Source organism: Rana temporaria, chromosome 6 (assembly GCF_905171775.1).
Source record: "Rana temporaria chromosome 6, aRanTem1.1, whole genome shotgun sequence".
Lineage (NCBI taxonomy): Eukaryota > Metazoa > Chordata > Amphibia > Anura > Ranidae > Rana > Rana temporaria.
This window is the reverse complement of record NC_053494.1, coordinates 126,441,507-126,461,698: the sequence shown is the minus strand read 5'-3', so window position 1 is coordinate 126,461,698 and position 20,192 is coordinate 126,441,507. Positions and strand designations below refer to the sequence as shown.

General features: G+C 47.2%; 1 protein-coding gene across 1 annotated transcript in view; it reads left to right on the top strand.

The window, feature by feature from the left end:
* Window positions 1-20,192, top strand: part of SGO2 (shugoshin 2) — an 80,440-nt gene that overhangs the window by 32,261 nt on the left and 27,987 nt on the right. Inside the window, exons 5-6 of the mRNA XM_040357324.1 lie at window positions 9,330-9,418; window positions 15,234-15,418. Coding sequence (XP_040213258.1) covers window positions 9,330-9,418; window positions 15,234-15,418 — 274 coding nt within the window. The remainder of the gene's footprint in view (window positions 1-9,329; window positions 9,419-15,233; window positions 15,419-20,192) is intronic.

Genomic DNA, 20,192 nt, shown 5'->3' with positions numbered 1-20,192 from the left:
ACAGAGATGGACGGTGGTATAAATCCAGGGGGGTTAAAGAGGGAGCATTAGAGAGGCCCGAATGTCTTGCTTCACTTGCCTCTCCAACGCTAGTCGTAACAGTTTTGGACAAAAAATATCTTTTGATATTAATTTACCTGATGTATTTTTGTACATCAATAAAGGCCCCAAATTTGCTGAGAGGTTTATCTGGAGCAAACTTGAGCCCATGATCGAGCACAAACTTTTCATTATCTGAGAATATTGTGCTGCTGAGATTAAAAATCCCAGCATCCCCTACACTCTTCGCCTTTTTCGATCGATTTCTCCTCCCCCTTTGGTCCCTCTCCTTGTTCTTCCCCTCTCTTTCTGTTTCCCTGTGGAACCCTGGGAGAAAAAAAAGATGAGGTGGATGGGCCAGGATGATGCGGGGGACCCTGATTGTATTGTTGGGGTCTTCTAGGTGGATAACAACCTGGACTGTCCCATCCCGATCGTCCATATTCTGAGCGCATGTTACCTGGGGTGGGAACAGATGGATGTTGAACAATATAATGATCATCATATTCCTGTTCCTCATAATCACCATGATAAGCTCCCAAAGGTCCAAAATGATTGGAGATTGGGATATCGTCCCGACATGATTAATGATTGGGAGCCTGATCAACAGAACGATTACCTTTATTGAACAGGGGGTCTAGGCGGAAAAGGTTTCTTGTTATTCTGATATATAAAGGCCCGTACACACGATCAGAAAATTGGAAGTAAAATTTTGTCCGATGAACGATCTGCTGATTTTCTGATGGTTACGATGGTGCTTTTCGACAGCTGATTACGAATTTTCGGACGACAAAAACTGGATGTGCAGGCTCAAAATTTTTTGTCGGGTGTGAACACAATGTCCAATTTCCGTTTAATTAGTACAGTTTTTGGCCAAAAATAAATCGTAATGTCACTTCTGATGTTGAATTCTGTCGTACAAGAATTTTCGTATGGTGAGTAACGTCTTCACTTTCGATTTGAGACTAGCAGCATACAAAAAAAACAAACGAAAATTAGTCTGATGATCTGATCGTGTGCACCCGGCTTAAGAGAACAAGGGGAAGTGAATGGGGGGGGGGGGGGTCTCAAAATAGTTTTAAAGGATATTGTTTATTATAAATGAGTTATACTTACCTGCTCTGTGCAATGGTATTGCACAGAGCAGTTGCTTACCTCTTTTCTTTATCGTACATCACGGGACACAGAGCGGCATATTCATTACTATATGGGTTATATGGAGTACCTTCAGGTGTTGACACTGGCAATCTTCAAACAGGAAATGCCCCTCCCTATATAACCCCCTCCCATAGGAGGAGTACCTCAGTTTTTACGCCAGTGTCTTAGGTGTTAGTCATGGTTTAGCTTGCCTCCGCATCCTTGGGATTAGGTGAGCTAACCGGTTCTGTCCAAAAAAGCCTCAGCGCTAAAGTGGTCAGTAACCGGACCCCAAACCCTTGGGGTATAGCCCATAATGCTTTTCTTTTTAGAGAGCTGGACCCTGGGCCCAGAACTTAGAAACCTTTGGGTGCCTAATGTTTCTGTTGCCAGAGTGCTATATGGGCCCAGGACAGTGGATCCTTCATAGGAACCCAGGGCCTGAAGGTCTAGACATCCCCACCGAGATGGGGGAAGATTGGGCCTCTTGCTTGGCAAAGTCCTGCGGCATGGAGCAGGTAAGTGAGGGGAAAACTTGCGGAACTTGGTTCTTAGCAGGTTTTTTCTGGGGGGTCACAGGGGACATGCCTAAAGTTATGCACTGCATCTGGCAAACTAGTCACATATCATAAAGATAGGATGGCTCTATATGTATTATTCCCCATAAAATGTGACCTCCCTTGTAGTGTTGGAAAAGCATTGAGTGGGGCCTGTGTGATATAAAAGTATATGTGTGTGTCAGAGAGCTATGCTTACCTGCAAGCCTCCAGGCGATGCTCCATTCAGTCTTCCTCCTCAGAGCCTGCAAAGCAGGCAAAACGCTGACCTCCTTGTGGTTCCAGGCTGCAGGCTGCAGTTTGCTGGAGCAGAGAGGTCCCTTCCTCCCAACCCCACCCCCCCCTGTCGGGAGGGGCATTTCCTGTTTGAGATTGCTGGGGGGGAAGGGCGGGTCAGTGGCTTAAGGAAGGGGCGGCCCTTCCTTGTTTGTTCCATATAGCTCATTCAATACTTTGGAACTGGGGAGGAAAGACCAGAACGGCAAGCACGGGGCGCCGAGGACACACAGTGGCCAGAAAGAATATTGCAGTCTTCAGAAAGACTGTTTTTCAAGCCTAGGAATAGGCTGTTTCTTTTCCATCTCATAGTTTTTCTTGCAATACTACTCAGGGGGACAGAATGTTTTTTCTTTCCTAGATTTGAAAAAAAAAAAAAAAAAAAAGATTTTTTTTGAAAAAAAAAAGAAAAAAAAAAAAAAGTGTCATCTAGGGGAGAGGAAGCATTTTTTATCCCCCAAACAGGTGTTTGGGCATTTAACTATTTATAAGTCCCAGGTACCAATAAGTAGCAGGTGTACCTCGGTATTGTACCATGGCATCAAAAAACAAGGGTACAAGAGGTGGGGATTCCCCCAGAGAGTCTGAGGTCTCGGACAAAGCTATGCCGCTGCTTTCCCCACAGGGAGCCTTGGGGCCATCGGGATCTGGGGCTGGAGCTGACGCGAGTCAGTCCAACCCTAAGATGGTCACGGAGAAGGTATTACTCACCTCTTTAAAAGAGATGCAGAAAAGCATGGGAAAAATGATAGCCGCAGCTATGCGGGGCAGTAAGCGGAATAGATCTCCGTCGCCCGAGCGCGGACCCTCAGAGGAGGAGGTCCTTTCCTCAGGGGAATTGGACGACCTCTTGGACAAGGACCAAGTAGGTTCAGGGATCGAGGATCCGGATACAGAGGAGTCTGGGGCAGTCTCCCTGAGGGAGAGCTGGTGGATTCAAGGATTGTCGGACTTGGTCCATAATGCATTCAACTTGCCAGTACCAGATCTCCAGGTATCGACGGTTTCAGCTTTGGGCTCACTGAGGGCGCCTCAAAGCAATGCTGTGTTTCCGATCCATCCTCTATTAGAGGGAGTTTTGTTCCAAGATTGGAACAAGCCAGATAAGATCTTCTTACCACCTAAAAGATTCTCTGTCCTATATCCTATGGAAGATAAATTTTCCAAAAGATGGGCTACTCCTGCAGTGGACGCAGCCATCTCATGTGTTAACAAATCGTTAACATGCCCTGTAGAAAACATACAGGTGTTCAAGGATCCAGTTGATAAGCGCTTGGAAGCACCACTTAAGAACTCCTTCACTGCTGCAGGGGCAGTAGTACAGCCAGCTGTGGCCGCGATTGGGGTTGCTCAAGCATTATCGGATCAATTTAAGCAGATGCTTAAACTTATTCCTGCTCAGCAGGCAGAAGAATTTTCGGATGTCCCTAAGGCCATATGTTTTACGGTAGACGCAATCAAGGATTCTATCCAGCAAGCGTCACGTTTATCGTTATCCCTTATCCATATGAGAAGACTCTTATGGTTAAAAAGCTGGGAGGCTGAGCCCCCATGCAAGAAGCTCCTGGTAGGGTTCCCCTTCCATGGAGGACGACTCTTCGGAGAAGACCTAGATAAATACATTCAGACCATTTCAAACGGCAAGAGTACTCTCTTGCCAACTAAGAAGAAGGTTCAGGGGCCTGCGTTTAAACGACAGTATTCCCCTGGGCAGGGGCCCTCTAATACTAAGCAGTATCGACGGCCTCCTGCAAAAGCAAGCTTCGGCTTCAACAGCAGATCACAAGGACAGGCTGTTAGAGGCAAAAGGCAGTGGTTTCGCAAACCAGCAAAACCAGCCCCCAAGCCAACCTTATGAAGGGGCGCCCCCACCCACGAAGGTGGGGGGAAGGCTGCGACTCTTTTCAGAGATTTGGGAAGCCAGCATTCCCGACGAGTGGGTACGGTCTTCCGTGGCCACAGGCTACAAACTAGATTTCCTAAGGTTTCCTCCTCCTCATTTCCAGGAGTCGAGGATTCCAAACGATCCGGAGAAGGGAGCCGCATTAAGATCGGCATTAGATCATCTACTTTCCCAGGAAGTAATAGTAGAGGTACCAGTCCTGGAACAGGGGCTAGGTTTCTACTCCAACCTATTCATCATCCCGAAGTCCAATGGAGATGTCAGGCCAATTTTGGACCTAAAGATGGTAAATACATACCTAAAGATCCGCTCATTTCGGATGGAATCCGTGCGGTCAGCAGCTACCACACTCCAAAAGGACGACTTCATGGCGTCCATAGACATAAAGGATGCCTACCTTCATCTTCCAATTTATCAGCCACATCAAAAATATCTACGCTTCATGGTGGCTTCGCGTCACTTCCAATTCGTGGCGCTTCCCTTCGGGTTGGCTACGGCCCCCCGGGTGTTCACGAAGGTCCTAGCTCCAATCCTAGCCAAACTAAGGATCCAAGGGGTCACGATCCTAGCATACCTGGACGACCTCCTAGTCATAGATCACTCGTCTCCTGGCTTGGAGCGAGCAGTGGCCCTCACGGTCCAATACCTCGAGAGGTTCGGCTGGGTCCTAAATCGAGAAAAGTCCGCTTTCCTGCCCACAAGGCAGTTGGAATATCTCGGCATGAGATTAGACACAGAACAACAAAGAGTGTTTCTACCTCTGAGGAAGGTCAAAGCCATCAAGGAATTAATCCTACTGGTTCTAAGCAAGAAGGAACCGACTATTCGCCTATGTATGAGGTTACTAGGCAAGATGGTGGCCACATTCGAGGCGGTACCATACGCCCAGAGCCACACTCGCATCCTGCAGGCAGCCATCCTGTCAGCATGGAGCAGAAGGCCACAGGCCTTGGATATCCCGTTGCCGCTCTCATCAAGAGTCCGACAAAGTCTGTGTTGTTGGTTAGACCCTCAGAATCTACTGAAGGGGAAGTCTTTCAGCCCAGTGGCTTGGAAGATAGTGACCACAGACGCCAGCCTGACGGGCTGGGGAGCAATTTTGGATGGTTGCACTCGCCAAGGTACTTGGGCAACGCCAGAGAAGCAGTTGCCCATCAACATCTTGGAGCTCAGAGCTGCTCGACTAGCCCTCAGGGCTTGGACGTCAAAATTGCAGGGGTTCCCGGTGAGAATTCAATCAGACAATGCCACGGCCGTGGCATACATAAATCACCAAGGGGGAACCAGGAGTCAAGCCGCTCAGAGAGAGGTGAGCTTGATTCTCCTATGGGCAGAGGCTCATGTGCCCTGCATATCGGCAATATTCATTCCAGGAGTGGACAACTTTCAGGCGGACTTCTTAAGCCGCCAGACTCTATTGCCGGGGGAATGGTCTCTGCATCCACAAACCTTTCAAGCACTCTGCCAAAGATGGGGAGTGCCGGACGTGGATATCATGGCATCGAGACTCAACAAGAAGCTAGACAGGTTCACGTCCCGCTCAAGGGATCCGATGGCCTGCGGAACCGATGCGTTGGTTTGCCCTTGGCATCAGTTCAAACTTCTTTATGCGTTTCCCCCGCTCCAGTTACTACCCCGCCTGCTGCGCAGGATCCGGGTGGAGCACATACCAGTCATCCTGGTAGCTCCAGCATGGCCCAGAAGGGCATGGTACTCACTAATCTTAAGGATGGTAGTGGGAGACCCTTGGACTCTTCCTCTACGGCCAGACCTGCTATCGCAAGGTCCGATCCTCCACCCTGCCTTACGGCATCTAAATTTGACGGCCTGGAAGCTGAATCCCTGATTCTCAGGGGTAGAGGTCTGTCTCAGAAAGTAATCTCTACCCTAATCAGAGCCAGGAAACCGGTCTCTAGGGTGATTTATTACAGGGTCTGGAAGGCCTATGTAGGCTGGTGTGAGTCCAAGCGATGGCTTTCTCGCAAATTCACCATTGATAGAGTTTTAAGTTTTCTCCAGCTAGGAGTGGATAAAGGATTGGCATTAAGCACAATCAAAGGACAGACTTCTGCTCTGTCAGTGTGGTTTCAGCGGCCGCTGGCCACCCACTCGCTGGTTAAGACCTTCCTTCAAGGGGTCTTGCGTATTAAACCTCCAGTTAAATCCCCGCTTTGCCCGTGGGATTTAAACCTTGTTCTGTCAAGTTTACAGAAACAACCGTTTGAGCCGTTGGCTGAAATTCCTTTGGTTTTACTGACAAGGAAGTTAGTATTTTTGGTCGCCATAGTTTCCGCAAGAAGAGTATCGGAACTGGCGGCCTTATCCTGTAAGGAACCATATCTTATTTTTCACAAGGACAGGGTCGTTCTCCGCCCTCATCCTTCCTTCCTACCGAAGGTTGTATCCAGTTTTCATTTGAACCAGGATTTGGTATTACCATCCTTCTTCCCTAAACCTACTTCCAGAAAGGAAGGGTTGCTGCATACCTTGGATATCGTCAGGGCCATGAAGGCCTATCTTAAAGCTACAAAGAAGATCCGGAAAACAGATGTGCTGTTCATATTACCGGATGGGCCCAAGAAGGGGCAGGCAGCTGCAAAGTCCACCATTTCTAGGTGGATTAAGCAATTAATCACTCAGGCCTACGGCTTGAAAGGGTTGCCTCCTCCAGTATCATTAAAGGCTCATTCTACTAGGGCCATGGGCGCCTCCTGGGCAGCACACCACCAGATCTCTATGGCTCAAGTTTGCAAGGCGGCAACCTGGTCTTCTGTCCACACGTTTACAAAATTCTACCAGTTGGACGTAAGAAGGAGGTCTGATACAGCCTTTGGGCAGGCAGTGCTGCAGGCTGCAGTTTGAGACCCTCGGATTCCGGGGGCTCCTCTTTTTTGAGTTAAATTTAAAATTTAAGATTATTTTTCTCAACTAAGTTGGATTTATTATGATTTGAGTATTTCTCTAAATTAAATCCTTTTGTCTTGGAGATGTTCTCCCTCCCCTCATTGTGAGCATTGCTTTGGGACATCCCATATAGTAATGAATATGCCGCTCTGTGTCCCGTGATGTACGATAAAGAAAAAGGGATTTTTAATACAGCTTACCTGTAAAATCCTTTTCTTGGAGTACATCACGGGACACAGAGCTCCCACCCCTCTTTTTTGGGGACCATTTTGGGAGGCATACTGCTTGCTACAAAACTGAGGTACTCCTCCTATGGGAGGGGGTTATATAGGGAGGGGCATTTCCTGTTTGAAGATTGCCAGTGTCAACACCTGAAGGTACTCCATATAACCCATATAGTAATGAATATGCCGCTCTGTGTCCCGTGATGTACTCCAAGAAAAGGATTTTACAGGTAAGCTGTATTAAAAATCCCTTTTTTCTGGAGTACCCCCCCCCCCCCAGTGCTCTTCACTGCTCCTCTCCTGTGCGTGCACACATAGTAAACCATGTGCTATGGGGATACACGTACAAGTGAGCTCCCCGGGCCAAGGTGTGAGCTTTCATAGACACAGTGTGTCCCAGCACTGAAACCCCACTTCCTCCTCACGAATTTGACTGACAGCAGCAGGAATAGTGAAATAAAGGGGGCGCTCCAAATATATTAAATAATACTAGTAATAAATCCTAATACATCAAACAAATAAATAACAAAAGCAACAATTGATATTGTGAGCAATCTCCAGAAGTACCACCCAAAACTGGTGGATTTTGCAAAATATAAATACAAAAGTCCTTAAATAAAAGAATAAAGTGCTTGTGCTCAGATGATATCTTTAAACTTCACTGTGAAAAAATTTCCACCTTCACCAGCTGTAAAATCACCCAAAATTTGCTCAAAGGATGGCACCTTACCAGATGGTGTTGACCTAATAAATAAAGAGGTCAATAGTAGCTTTGTGTCACAATGGACTTTATATGCAGCTTAAATTCCTTTGGTTCAGCCTGACTTCAACATCATATAGTGGGACAAAGAAAAAAAAAAATCGCCATAGTATAATTCCGTTTATTAAAAAGTTGTAAAAAACACACAGTGCCAAGTGGCTCCTTACTTTTGTTGGTGCCTGTAACCCAGCACTGAGGCTGTTAGGCGTGTAGTTGTGGAGAGATGGCTCCATGCTGGGGAAGCTGGCGTGCTTTCCACCTCCTTGTTGCAGAGAACCTGCGGGACCGGAAGTGTGTAGCTGTGCGTGACCTGCGTCAACGCTTCCTGATGACGTGGTAACGAAACGTACGTCGAGGCGGTACCTGGTCACGCACAGCTACACACTTCCGGTCCCGCTGGTTCTCTGCAACAAGGAGGTGGAACACACGCCAGCTTCCCCAGCGTAGAGCCATCTCTCCACAACTACACGCCGAACAGCCTCAGTGCCGAGTTACAGGCACCAACAAAAGTAAGGAGCCACTTGGCACACTGTTTTTTACAACTTTTTAATAAACGGAATTATACTATGGCGGTCTTTTCTTTTCTTTGTCCCGCTATGATGTTGAAGTCAGACAGAACCAAAGGAATTAAAGCTGCATATAATGTCCATTGTGACACAAAGCTACTATTGACCTCTTTTTAATTATATAGGTCAACACCATCTGGTGCCATCCTTTGAGCACATTTTGGGTGATTTTACAGCGGGTGAAGGTGGAAACTTTTCACAGTGAAGTTTGAAGATATCATCTGAGCACAAGCACTTTATTCATTTATTTATTTAAGGACATTTGTATTTATATTTTGCAAAATCCACCAGTTTTGGGTGGTACTAATGGAGATTGCTCACAATATCAATTGTTGGTTTTGTTTTTGTTTTTTTATTTGATGTATTAGGATTTATTACTAGTACTTAATATATTTGGAGCGCCCCCTTTATTTCACTATTCACCAATCAATTTCAGTTCACTGATTTTTTTTTTTTTTTTTTTTGGGGAGCAGCCTATTACTTAGTTATTTATGAATTATTGATATTCACTGTTTTTATTTTTCACATTAAATTAATTTTATATATTTAGTTGGCGCAAGATCCTTACCTTTTCCATTGACAGCAGCAGGAGCCAATTGCTCCCGCTACTGCCTGAGTCTCCTGTGGGAGCAGAGTGTTAAGAGAGAAGAGATGTAGCTGGACACAGCATTGGATCAATAGAGGACTCGGGTCCTAGGCCTAGCCTTGCAAATGCCAGTGTAATTCAGTTCAGGGATCTGAGGACTGCTCCTGTATTTCTCTTATGTATGTGGCACTGTACTAATCTGTAGAAAACTAGCTTTTTGGTCCTTCAAATGGATTATAGGACTAAAAAGTAGGAGATTGAGAACACAAAACTAGCTGGAGTTTGCATTGAGTGTTTCCCTTGCTTTTATCTAATACGTTGTGATAAAATATAGCTGCTAGTAAGAAATTTACAATCAATTGCTCTTATGTATTTAGTCTTTAGATCCATTGGCCACAGAAGAGCGAAAGCGAGAACGTTTCAGTCAGGAAAGTAGACTGTCTGTAGATGAGCTTCAAGGATATAGGTAAATAATATGTATATGTAATATTTATCTTTATTTGTCTAACATAATTACAAACTTTTAACGTCACCATATTTGTGCTCCATTGAAAACTACAATCCCTCTGTCATGATCAGAGGGTAAGACCACCTGGGACTGTAAACTCAAGATCTAGCGGGCCAATGGAGCAACTAAACAGGTGTACCCAGGTACTGATCCTCACAGATGCGGGAGCTGTGTGACTGCACACAAACGAAGGTGTGCCAGAGTCTGGGAATCTAATGAGCCACCCGGTCTTCACCAGAGCCAATGGAAGTGTGAATGTGGGGCTGCAGCTCTCTAACTCACACGTGTGGGCACAGTGCAACAAAAAAGCATGCTAGAAGGACATAGGTACGTACAGGAGACTAGAAACTAAGACTACTGCAGCTAGCTAGGAAGGGACACCGGGACGCAGGAGAGACCACAGCAAGCTAGAAAGGACTGCAGGGAAATAAGAAGCAACTATGCTGAGAAAGACACACATAGCAACAGTGAATGAAGGGATCCACTGACAAAGGGAATACAACTGCACAGTCAGAGGGAAAACGCTGAGAAATAAGACCGGATCAAACAACACACAAAATAAGGGAATACGCAGACAGCGGCAAACACCACAGGAACAGTCTGTCTTCCACGTTGCTTGAACACTAACACACGGGTGAAGAGGCTTAACAATACCTAGGTTCAAGGCCGATTGATTGGCAGGAACCCAAGCAACTCAGACAGGGTGTAAAACCTGGCGCAAGATCAGTGTTCCCGAAACCTTGACACCCTCTGCCACAGTGGCAGATAAGATTTGCGGTTTTTTTTCACAGATCTCTGTGAATGAATGATGTGGCTGTGTGTTCAGAGTGACAAACGGCCACGCCAATTCAAATTTAACATGAGAAAAGTCCACAGATTCTGTAAGGGGAGGTGGGTTGGATGCAGGGGCTGTGTATGCTGATCCTGTTTCACCTTAAAAATGGGTGTAACGTGAAACAAGGTCTAAAACGGTGGTTATCAACCTTCTAGTGCCGTGACCCCTTGATAAAACTTCCCAAGTTGTGGGGACCCCTAACAGTAAAATTATTTTTGTAGCGTGGGTTATCAGCACCCAAGGCATGACAAGTAATTTGCGCCTAAACCACAGACATTTAGCGCTCCCTGTGTCCTTTTTAATGGCAACTATAATCACACTCACTGTGTCTCCGGCTTCACTGTGTCTCTGACTTTGTGGTGTCTCGCAGCAGTGACACTTATGCCAAAATCAGGAGATGGGGTCTCCTCCAGCCCATCCAACTTCACATTCCTTAGCAGTCAGCTGACCTCTAGTCTCTGCCCCCAGCCATGCTGTGAACTGAATGGGCGCCTGCAAGAGGCTGAGTGGGTGGCCGCGGGCTCCAGGAACAGCCCAGCTGGGCAGCCACAGGCTCCAGGGACAGCCCTGCTGGGTGGCCGCAAAAAGGCTGGGAGAGTGGTGCAGGCTTCAGGAATAGCCCAGGATTCGGTGACCCCTGGCAAATTATCATTTGACCCCCAGGTTCAGAACCACTGGTCTAAAAGGTAAACTTTTCAAAGCAAACTTGAACTGTTATACTTGCCCAATCCAGTGTAGACACTTCCATGAGTAAGAAACCTTACCATCTTCTAAGCCTCTATGCCCAGCACAGTAAAAGGTCAGCGGTAAAGTTTATGCCTCATACACGCTGCTTCTGATATACTCACGTTTTATGTGCGTTTAGGTGTTTGTGTTTTTTCTGCCCTTGAACTCCTCTGGACATTTTTAGCATTTTAGTAGCAGGGGAGTTGAGGACGCGATCTGAATACTCTAAAATTGCATTCAGGAGGGAGAGTTTTGACCACAAAAAATGCTGAACACTGTTAAATAATAGACGCGTTTAGCACTTTGGCGTTTATTTCAATGGCCGGAATAAATTTTAATTCAGGCCAATGAAATAAACACCCAAACTCCAAACACTGCTAAACTTGCTTAAACTGGTTTGGAAAAAAAATGAAGCTTAGGTGAGTTTATAACACTGATTTTCTACTGTCAGAATAAACAGTGCTTGCAAGAAACCTGTGTGCATGAGGCCTTAGGGGCAGAGCCAGATGCAGGTCCCTGAAATTGTCAAGTCAAAAACTTTTATTCTAGATTTTGATGGAGTGGGGAAAGATTAATGCCCATCAGATAATTACTGCTATCTAGGACTCAAAGAGATTTAGGTTTCCTTCCAGTTCTGCTGACATTTTACTAGTCAGGAAGGAAGGGTAACTCCACGACAACGCCACAGACAGAAATTAGACTCTTATTTTTGGTAGAGTAGTGGTAAGGCTAGAAACCCACTGTCAGATTTTTATTTCTTTCCCTGTTGCAGATTTTCTTTTACTCCCTGTGTGGTAAAATATCAGCAGGACAAGAAGTAAGGGGAATTCTCTCTAACAGGGCCCCAAAAAAGGTTTTCAATTCTTACCCATTTTATTTACGATTAGAAGGAAAAATGTTGGCATGACAAACACCTTTAACTGCTGTCCTCCTCTATTTCCCATACTCCATGGGTGTGATTTAGGCCCTGATCACACTGGTATTAAAAGGCGTTTGAGGCACGTTTTTTAACGCACCTCAAACCCCTTTTTAAAGCAGTCTGCAATTGATAATATGGACAGCACACTGTGCTGTTCACATTATAAAAACACAAAGCATAGGCGTCGTGTCGCATTGCTGCGCTTTAAAAAGAAAGCTTTATCTGGAGTTTGGAAGGAGTTGAAGTATCTCAACTTCTTCCATTCAAGTCTATGGTAAGGCATCATAAACGCGCTGGCTTGCATTTGCGGTGTGATAGGCCTTGTTCACAACAGCCCAAAAAATACCTAGGCATCTGGTGTGTTTTTGAAACGCGTAAAACGCACATAGGGCATTTAGGTGACTCGCCTTTAACAAGTGTCAGACACAAGGAACAACTCGCATTAACGATATGGGTGCGTTTGTTAAACGTTGGTATTAAGCGTGAACAAGGCCTTATTCCCATTTTTCCCCTTCTGACTGTTCTGGTGGCTGGTGCTTAGTTAACTATTTACTGTTCAGGTACCCAGGGTTGTCATGTGCTGGGTGGTTGAGGGAAAGGTCTTCATCCCTGTGTAAGCTCCAGGTTACTGCCTATTTAAAGGGGGATGTAAGCCCTCGTTTTTTTTTTTAATAAAAATAACAAACATGTCTATACTTACCTGCTCACCAGGCTCCTCCTTCTTATTGGGTGCCCTCAATGAAAGCGTGTTTCCCTGGGGGCACCCGTGTGGGCTTGCTCCCAAATACCGCTGCTGCATCCATTGACACAGACAGTGGGACCCATGTTCCTGTGTCACTGGATTTGATTGACCGCAGCGGGAGCCAATGACTCCTGCTGCTGTCAATCTGTCCAATGAAGAGAGAGATGGCGGCTGTAGTTGCTGTGCTTGTGTACATTGCTGGATCGGCTCAAGTAAGAAAAAGAGCGGGTCTGAGGGGAGCTGCAGCACAGAAGGTTTTTCACCTTAAAGCTGAGTTCCACCGAATTTTTTTAAAAGTCGGCAGCTAAAAATACTGCAGCTGCTGACTTTTAAAATAAGGACACTTACCTGTCCAGGGCGCCCGCAATGCCCTCGCCCAAAGCTGATCTGTTGTTCGGCTCCCGGGTGGAGGTGTTGGCATTTTCAGTATGGGAATCAGGAAGTGAAGCCTTGCGGCTTCACAGCCTGGTTCCCTACTGCGCATGCGCGAGTCGCTCTGCGCGTCCTGACTGGTCCCTGCTGTCTGGGACCTGTGTGTCTCCCAGAAGACAGCGGGGGTCGACGGAGGAGGGGCCGGACATGGCGTAGATCGCCGCGGGTACTGCGGTGATCCATCGCCGGAAGTGGGAGCAAATACCTGTATTAGACAGGTATCTGTCTCCCCCTCCCCCCTGAAAGGTGCCCAATGTGACACCGGAGGGGGGGAGGAACCAGAAAAGCGGAAGTTCCTTTTTTGGGTGGAAGTCGCTTTAATGCATAGAATGCATTAAGGTGAAAAACCTTGAGGCTTTACAACCACTTAAGGACCGCCTAACGCCGATATACATCAGCAGAATGGCACGGCTAGGCACAATCACGTACCTGTACGTGATTGTTAAATGCCCCGTCGCAGAAGCGCGCCCGCGACCCAGTCTGAAGCTCCATGACCGCAGCCGCGGGACCTGCGGACCCGATCGCCGCCGGAGTCCTGCGATCGGTCACAGGAGCTGAAGAAGGGGGAGAGGTGTGTGTGTGGCGCTGTCATTGATCATCTGTTCCCTGATATAGGGAAAGGCGATCAATGACGTCACACGTCCAGCTCCGCCCCCCTACAGTTAGAAACACATACGAGGTCACACTTAACACCTTCAGCGCCCCCTAGTGGTTAACTCCCAAACTGCAATTGTCATTTTCACAGTAAACAATGCATTTTTATAGCACTTTTTGCTATGAAAATGACTGGTCCCAAAAATGTCTAAATTGTCCGATGTGTCCGCCATGATGTCGCAGTCACGAAGAAAAATCGCTGATCGCCGCCATTAGTAGTAAAAAAAAAAATATTAATAAAAATGCAATAAAACTATCCCCTATTTTGTAAACGCTATAAATTTTGCGCAAACCAATCGATAAACGCTTATTGCGATTTTTTTTTTTTTTTTTTTTAACCAAAAATAGGTAGAAGAATACGTATCGGCCTAAACTGAGGAAAAAAAAATGTTTTTATATATTTTTGGGGGATATTATAGCAAAAAGTAAAAAATATTGATTTTTTTTTTAAATTGTCTCTCTATTTTTGTTTATAGCGCAAAAAATAAACCGCAGAGGTGATCAAATACCACCAAAAGAAAGCTCTATTTGTGGGGAAAAAAAGGACGCCAATTTTGTTTGGGAGCCACGTCGCACGACCGCGCAATTGTCAGTTAAAGCGACGCAGTGCAAAAAAGGGGCCTGATCCTTTACCTGCATATTGGTCCGGGTCTTAAGTGGTTAAGATTATTTTTTGTAAAAAAAAAAATACCTGCAAACATACTCTCTCTGCCTTTTTAAGCCTTCAAGTGTTACTAAACCTAAAAACATTTTTAATCTTAATGCATTGTTTGCATTCGGGTAAAAAACATATAAAAATGTCTCTGTGCCCCCCTTCCCCGTGTGAAGGGGAAGAGAGTGGAGAAGAAATCAGCACTGTGCACGGTTGCATCTATTCTCCCCACTTTTCCTCTTTACACAGAATTTGAGCAGCAGCAGGAGCCATTGGCTCTTGCTGCTGTCAATTGGATGCAGTGAAGAGGAACTGTGTGTGTGTGTATGTGTGTAAGCCTAAGTCCCGCTGTGTAAGTCTATAGAGCACGGCTCCATAGACACGGGTCTGGAGCGTGCATACTACGCTCTCCCCATAGCCAGAGGCTATGCCAAGAAGAAGAGGAGCCAAGATCGCCGCCGGGGACCAAAGAAGAGGAGGATTGGGGCCACTCTGTGCAATACCACTGCACAGAACAGTTAAGTATAACATGTTTGTTACTAAAGTTAAAAAGTTTTTTTTAATTAAAATAACACTTTAAGTGTACTTGTCGTCTTTTGACTTTGCTTTTACTATCTGGCACAGGGCATTTTTTTTGTTCAGTTGGCTTTGCATTTTAAGTAAAGATGTTTTTTTTTTTTATACCATAATGTCTGATTTATCCAACGGTCTCAATAACGAAAGCTGTGAATACTTTGTGTGTCTCATTTTGCATTAAATTATAAAATGAATACTTTGTTTTTTAATTAATGAAATGTTATGTTGCAACATTAGACTGACAGGCATGGCATTGAGAGTTCCTTCCAGTTCAACAGAGCAGCAGAAATCCAGCAATGTTCCAGCAGTTTTACTGAATGAAGACCTTATCACTGCACAATCTGCAGATTCCAGTGTTGACAAAGAGAAGCCAGATGGACAGCATGAAATTGAGATGTATACTTCTCTTTCAACAGCCGAAGGTAAATTAATGCTTGAAGGAAATCTTGGCTAATAAAGTACATTTGTCATTATAACTTTTTATGCAAATTAAACTACATTGAACAGCGCTTGTGAAAAAAAAAAGCAGCAGGAAACATTTGCCTGATATATATATATATATATATATATATATATATATATATATATGTATCACCAAACAAAATTAATTAAGCATTGAGTGCTTCCTTAACCACTTAAGCCCCGGACCTTTAGGCAGCTAAATGCCCAGGCCAGGTTTTGCGATTCGGCACTGTGTCGCTTTAACAGACAATTGCGCAGTCATGCGACGTGGCTCCCAAACAAAATTGGCGTCCTTTTTTCCCCACAAATAGAGCTTTCTTTTGGTGGTATTTGATCACCTCTGCGGTTTTTATATTTTGCGCTATAAACAAAAAGAGCGACAATTTTGAAAAAAATTCAATATTTTCTACTTTTTGCTATAATAAATATCCCCCAAAAACGTATATTAAAAAAAAAATTTCCTCAGTTTAGGCTTACATATTCTTCTACCTATTTTTGGTAAAAAAACATCGCAATAGGCGTTTATCGATTGGTTTGCGCAAAATTTATAGCGTTTACAAAATAGGGGATAGTTTTATTGCATTTTTATGAAAAAAAAATTTTTTTACTACTAATGGTGGCGATCAGCGATTTTTTTCGTGACTGCGACATTATGGCGGACACTTCGGACAATTTTGACACATTTTTGGGACCATTGTCATTTTCACAGCAAAAAATGCATTTAAATTGCATTGTTTATTGTGAAAATGACAGTTGCAGTTTGGGAGTTAACCACAGGGGGCGCTGTAGGAGTTAGTGTTCACTTTGTGTGTGTTTACAACTGTAGGGGGGTGTGGCTGTAGGACTGATGTCATCGATCGAGTCTCCCTATATAAGGGATCACTCGATCGATGCAGCGCCATAGTGAAGCACGGGGAAGCCGTGTTTACATACGGCTCTCCCCGTTCTTCAGCTCCGAGGAGCATTCGCGGCAGAGCGGCTATAAACGAATAGCCGCGCCGTCGTCCCGGATCGCTCCCCGCGGGAATCCGACCGCCGCATGTAGCGGGGGGGGGGGTCGCGATCGGACCCCCCACCCGCTAGAAGGCAAGGACGTACATGTACGCTCATGTCATGGTCTTACCTCTCTCCTGTCTCCTTCGTTTGACATGTGCTGGCGGCCATCTTGGTTTCTGGGTCTCTTGTAGCCTCCCACCCTGCGGCTCCTCCTTCCCACTGGGAGGAGCTGGATGCCTGGCTCAGATATATAGGAGGTCTGTGGCTTCAGTTCCTTGCTTGGTCCTCCTGTGTTCACATGCTTCTAAGACTGCTGCTGCTTCTGGTTCCGATCCTGGCTTCGTCTGACTTCCCTGCTGGTTCCTGATCCTGGCTTCGTCTGACTTCCCTGCTGGTTCCTGATCCTGGCTTCGTCTGACTTCCCTGCTGGTGTTTGATCCTGGCTTCGTCTGACTACCCTTCTGGTTCCTGACCTCTGGCTTCACAAGACTCTGCTTCACCATTCGTTTGGACTTTTGCTTTACAGCTTCATTTTCAATAAAGCCTTCTTATTTTCACTTATCTCTTGTTGTACGTCTGGTTCATGGTTCCGTAACATTAGGACCAAGCCATGAATTTTGACGGTACAGGGCCATCCTCGCTACCCACGCTGGTTGCCAGACTTGATCAGCAGGATTACCTGTTGGGTCAGTTCGCCGTGGCGTTGCAAACCCTGCTTGAACGCACGGCTCATTTCGCTTCCGTTGCCGATGGGTCGGTTGTCGCTCCTGGGCCCGCTCCTACTGCTGCTCCGGTTGTTGCGCCAGAGTCTACCCCGACACCTGTTGCTGCGCCTGCGGTGTTTCGGGGTATGATCGGTTCTGCCCCCCTTCCACAGCGATTTGGGGGAGAGCCAACTCAGTGCCGAGGTTTCCTTAACCAAGTGGGCATTTATTTCGAGTTGCTGCCACATGCCTTTCCCACTGAGAGATCAAAGGTGGGCTTCTTGATCTCGCTGCTCTCGGACAAGGCCTTGGCCTGGGCCAGCCCTTTATGGGAGAACAACAATCCGGTGGTTGCTGAGTTTTCCGGTTTTGTTGCTTCTCTTCGGAAGGTATTCGATGTGCCGGCTCGCGCCGCCTCTGCTGCGAAGCTCCTTATGTCCGTCAGACAGGGTTCACGATCCGTAGCCGAATACGCCATTGAGTTTCGTACCCTGGCAGCAGAGGTGGGCTGGAATAATGAGGCTCTGGTCGCTGCTTTCTCCCATGGTCTCTCGGATGCCTTGAAGGATGAGGTTGCAGCTAAGGACCTACCAGTGGAGCTCGAGGCTCTTATTTCTTTCCTGATTTTGATTGACACCAGACTCAGGGAGAGACCTTCCTTTAAGGAGAGCCTGCGGAGGCCTCCTAACAGTTTGGCGCCTACGTTTGCTGTCCCACCCGTGCCTCCCTCTCCTCCCACGCCTCCTGGGGTTGACTTGTCTGGGGGTGAACCCATGCAGCTGGGGTTTGCTCGCCTGTCCGAGGGGGAGAGGGTACTCCGGAGACGCGAGGGCCTATGCATGTACTGTGGTCTCGGTAGGCATTTTCGGTTGGCATGTCCGAACCGTCCGGGAAACGCTCGCACCTGAGATCCTGTCGGGGGCAGATCTTGGGTGGAGTCTCCTCGTCCCCGGTTTCCCGTGTTGATAAACCACTGATCACTGTTGTCCTCTCCTGGGTCGGGGGCTCGGTGACGACCCAGGCGTTGGTGGACTCTGGTGCTGGTGGTTTTTTCATTGATAGTGAGTTCGCTGCCGCCAATTCCATTCCTCTGCAGGCTCGAGGTTCCCCGCTGGCTCTAGAGGCGATAGACGGCAGACCCCTCCAGCCGTCACACGCGACTCATGAGACCCTTCCAGTGGGGATAGCCATTGGTGCCGTTCACAGAGAGTCGGTCTGCTTCCAGGTTATTTCGTCTCCACACTACTCGGTGGTCTTGGGGTACCCCTGGCTCCAGAAGCATAATCCGACTTTCGACTGGAGATCGGCCGAGATCCTCTCATGGTCACCACAGTGTGTGGCTAGTTGCATCCATGGGCCTGTCAAGTTGCTGTGTACTTCCTCGGACTCCCTGTTGCCTCCTGAATACGAGGAGTACCGGGATGTATTCGATAAGGTGCGCGCAGTTGCCCTACCTCCGCACCGCCCATACGATTGTGCCATAGAGTTACAACCTGGTGCCGTTCCTCCTCGCGGCAGGGTCTATCCACTGTCGGTTGCGGAGAATGAGGCCATGGAGGAGTACGTGATGGAGGCGCTGTCCCGTGGTCACATTCGCAAATCCTCGTCCCCGGCAGGGGCTGGATTTTTCTTTGTGAAAAAGAAGGGCGGTGAGTTGAGGCCTTGCATCGATTACAGGGGCCTTAATCGCATCACGATCAAGAACGCTTACCCGATACCCTTGATTTCCGAGCTGTTCGATCGCCTCAAGGGGGCCACGGTCTTTACCAAACTCGACCTGAGGGCGGCATATAACCTGGTAAGGATCAAGGTGGGCGATGAGTGGAAGACCGCGTTTAACACCAGGACCGGTCATTATGAATCCTTGGTTATTCCCTTTGGGTTGTGCAATGCGCCCGCAGTCTTTCAGGAATTCATCAACGATGTTTTCCGTGACCTGTTGCAGCAGTGTGTGGTGGTCTATTTGGATGACATCTTGGTATACTCTGAATCCATGGAGGCCCACATTCTGGATGTCAAGCGAGTGTTGCAACGGTTACGAGAGAACAAGCTGTTCGGTAAGCTTGAGAAATGCGAATTTCACCGATCCCAGGTAACCTTCTTAGGTTACATCATTTCCGCTGAGGGGTTCTCCATGGACCCTGAGAAGGTTTCGGCTGTCTTACAGTGGCCTCAGCCCAGTGGTCTTCGTTCCTTGCAGCGCTTTTTGGGCTTCGCCAATTATTATCGGAAGTTCATCAGGGACTTTTCCATGCTGGCCAAGCCTCTCACGGATCTGACCAGGAAGGGCAGTAATTCCCAGGTCTGGCCGCTCGAGGCCATCCGGGCTTTTGAGGCCCTAAAATCCGCCTTTGTGTCGGCTCCGATTCTGTCTCATCCCAACCCTGGGTTGCCCTTTGTCCTCGAGGTGGACGCGTCTGAGACGGGAGTAGGCGCCCTTCTGTCTCAGCGTAGAACTCCAGAGGGTCCGCTGCTTCCTTGTGGGTTTTACTCCCGGAAACTGTCACCCGCGGAGTGCAACTATCAGATTGGTGATAGGGAGTTATTGGCCATAGTGCAGGCTCTCAAAGAGTGGAGGCACTTGCTCGAGGGCTCGGTGGTTCCGGTTCTCATCCTGACGGACCACAAGAATCTGACCTACCTTTCTGAGGCCAAGAGATTGACACCACGTCAGGCCAGATGGGCTCTGTTCTTGTCATGTTTTAATTGCGTGGTCTCCTACCTACCCGGTTCCAAGAACATCAGGGCGGATGCCTTATCACGGCAGTACTCCGAGCTGTCCAGGGAGGAATCTATACCGACTTCGGTCATACCTCCGAATCAGATCCTGGCCGCCATTCGCACCAGCCTGACCTCTCCCCTTGGTGAGCAGATTTTGGCGGCTCAATCTGGTGCTCCCTCTGAGAGACCCAACGGCAGATGTTTTGTGCCTGAGGAGTTGCGCACTCGGTTGTTGCGAACCTACCATAACTCCAAGACCGCGGGGCATCCTGGTAAGAATCAGCTGTCCTGGGCTGTTTCACGTCTGTTCTGG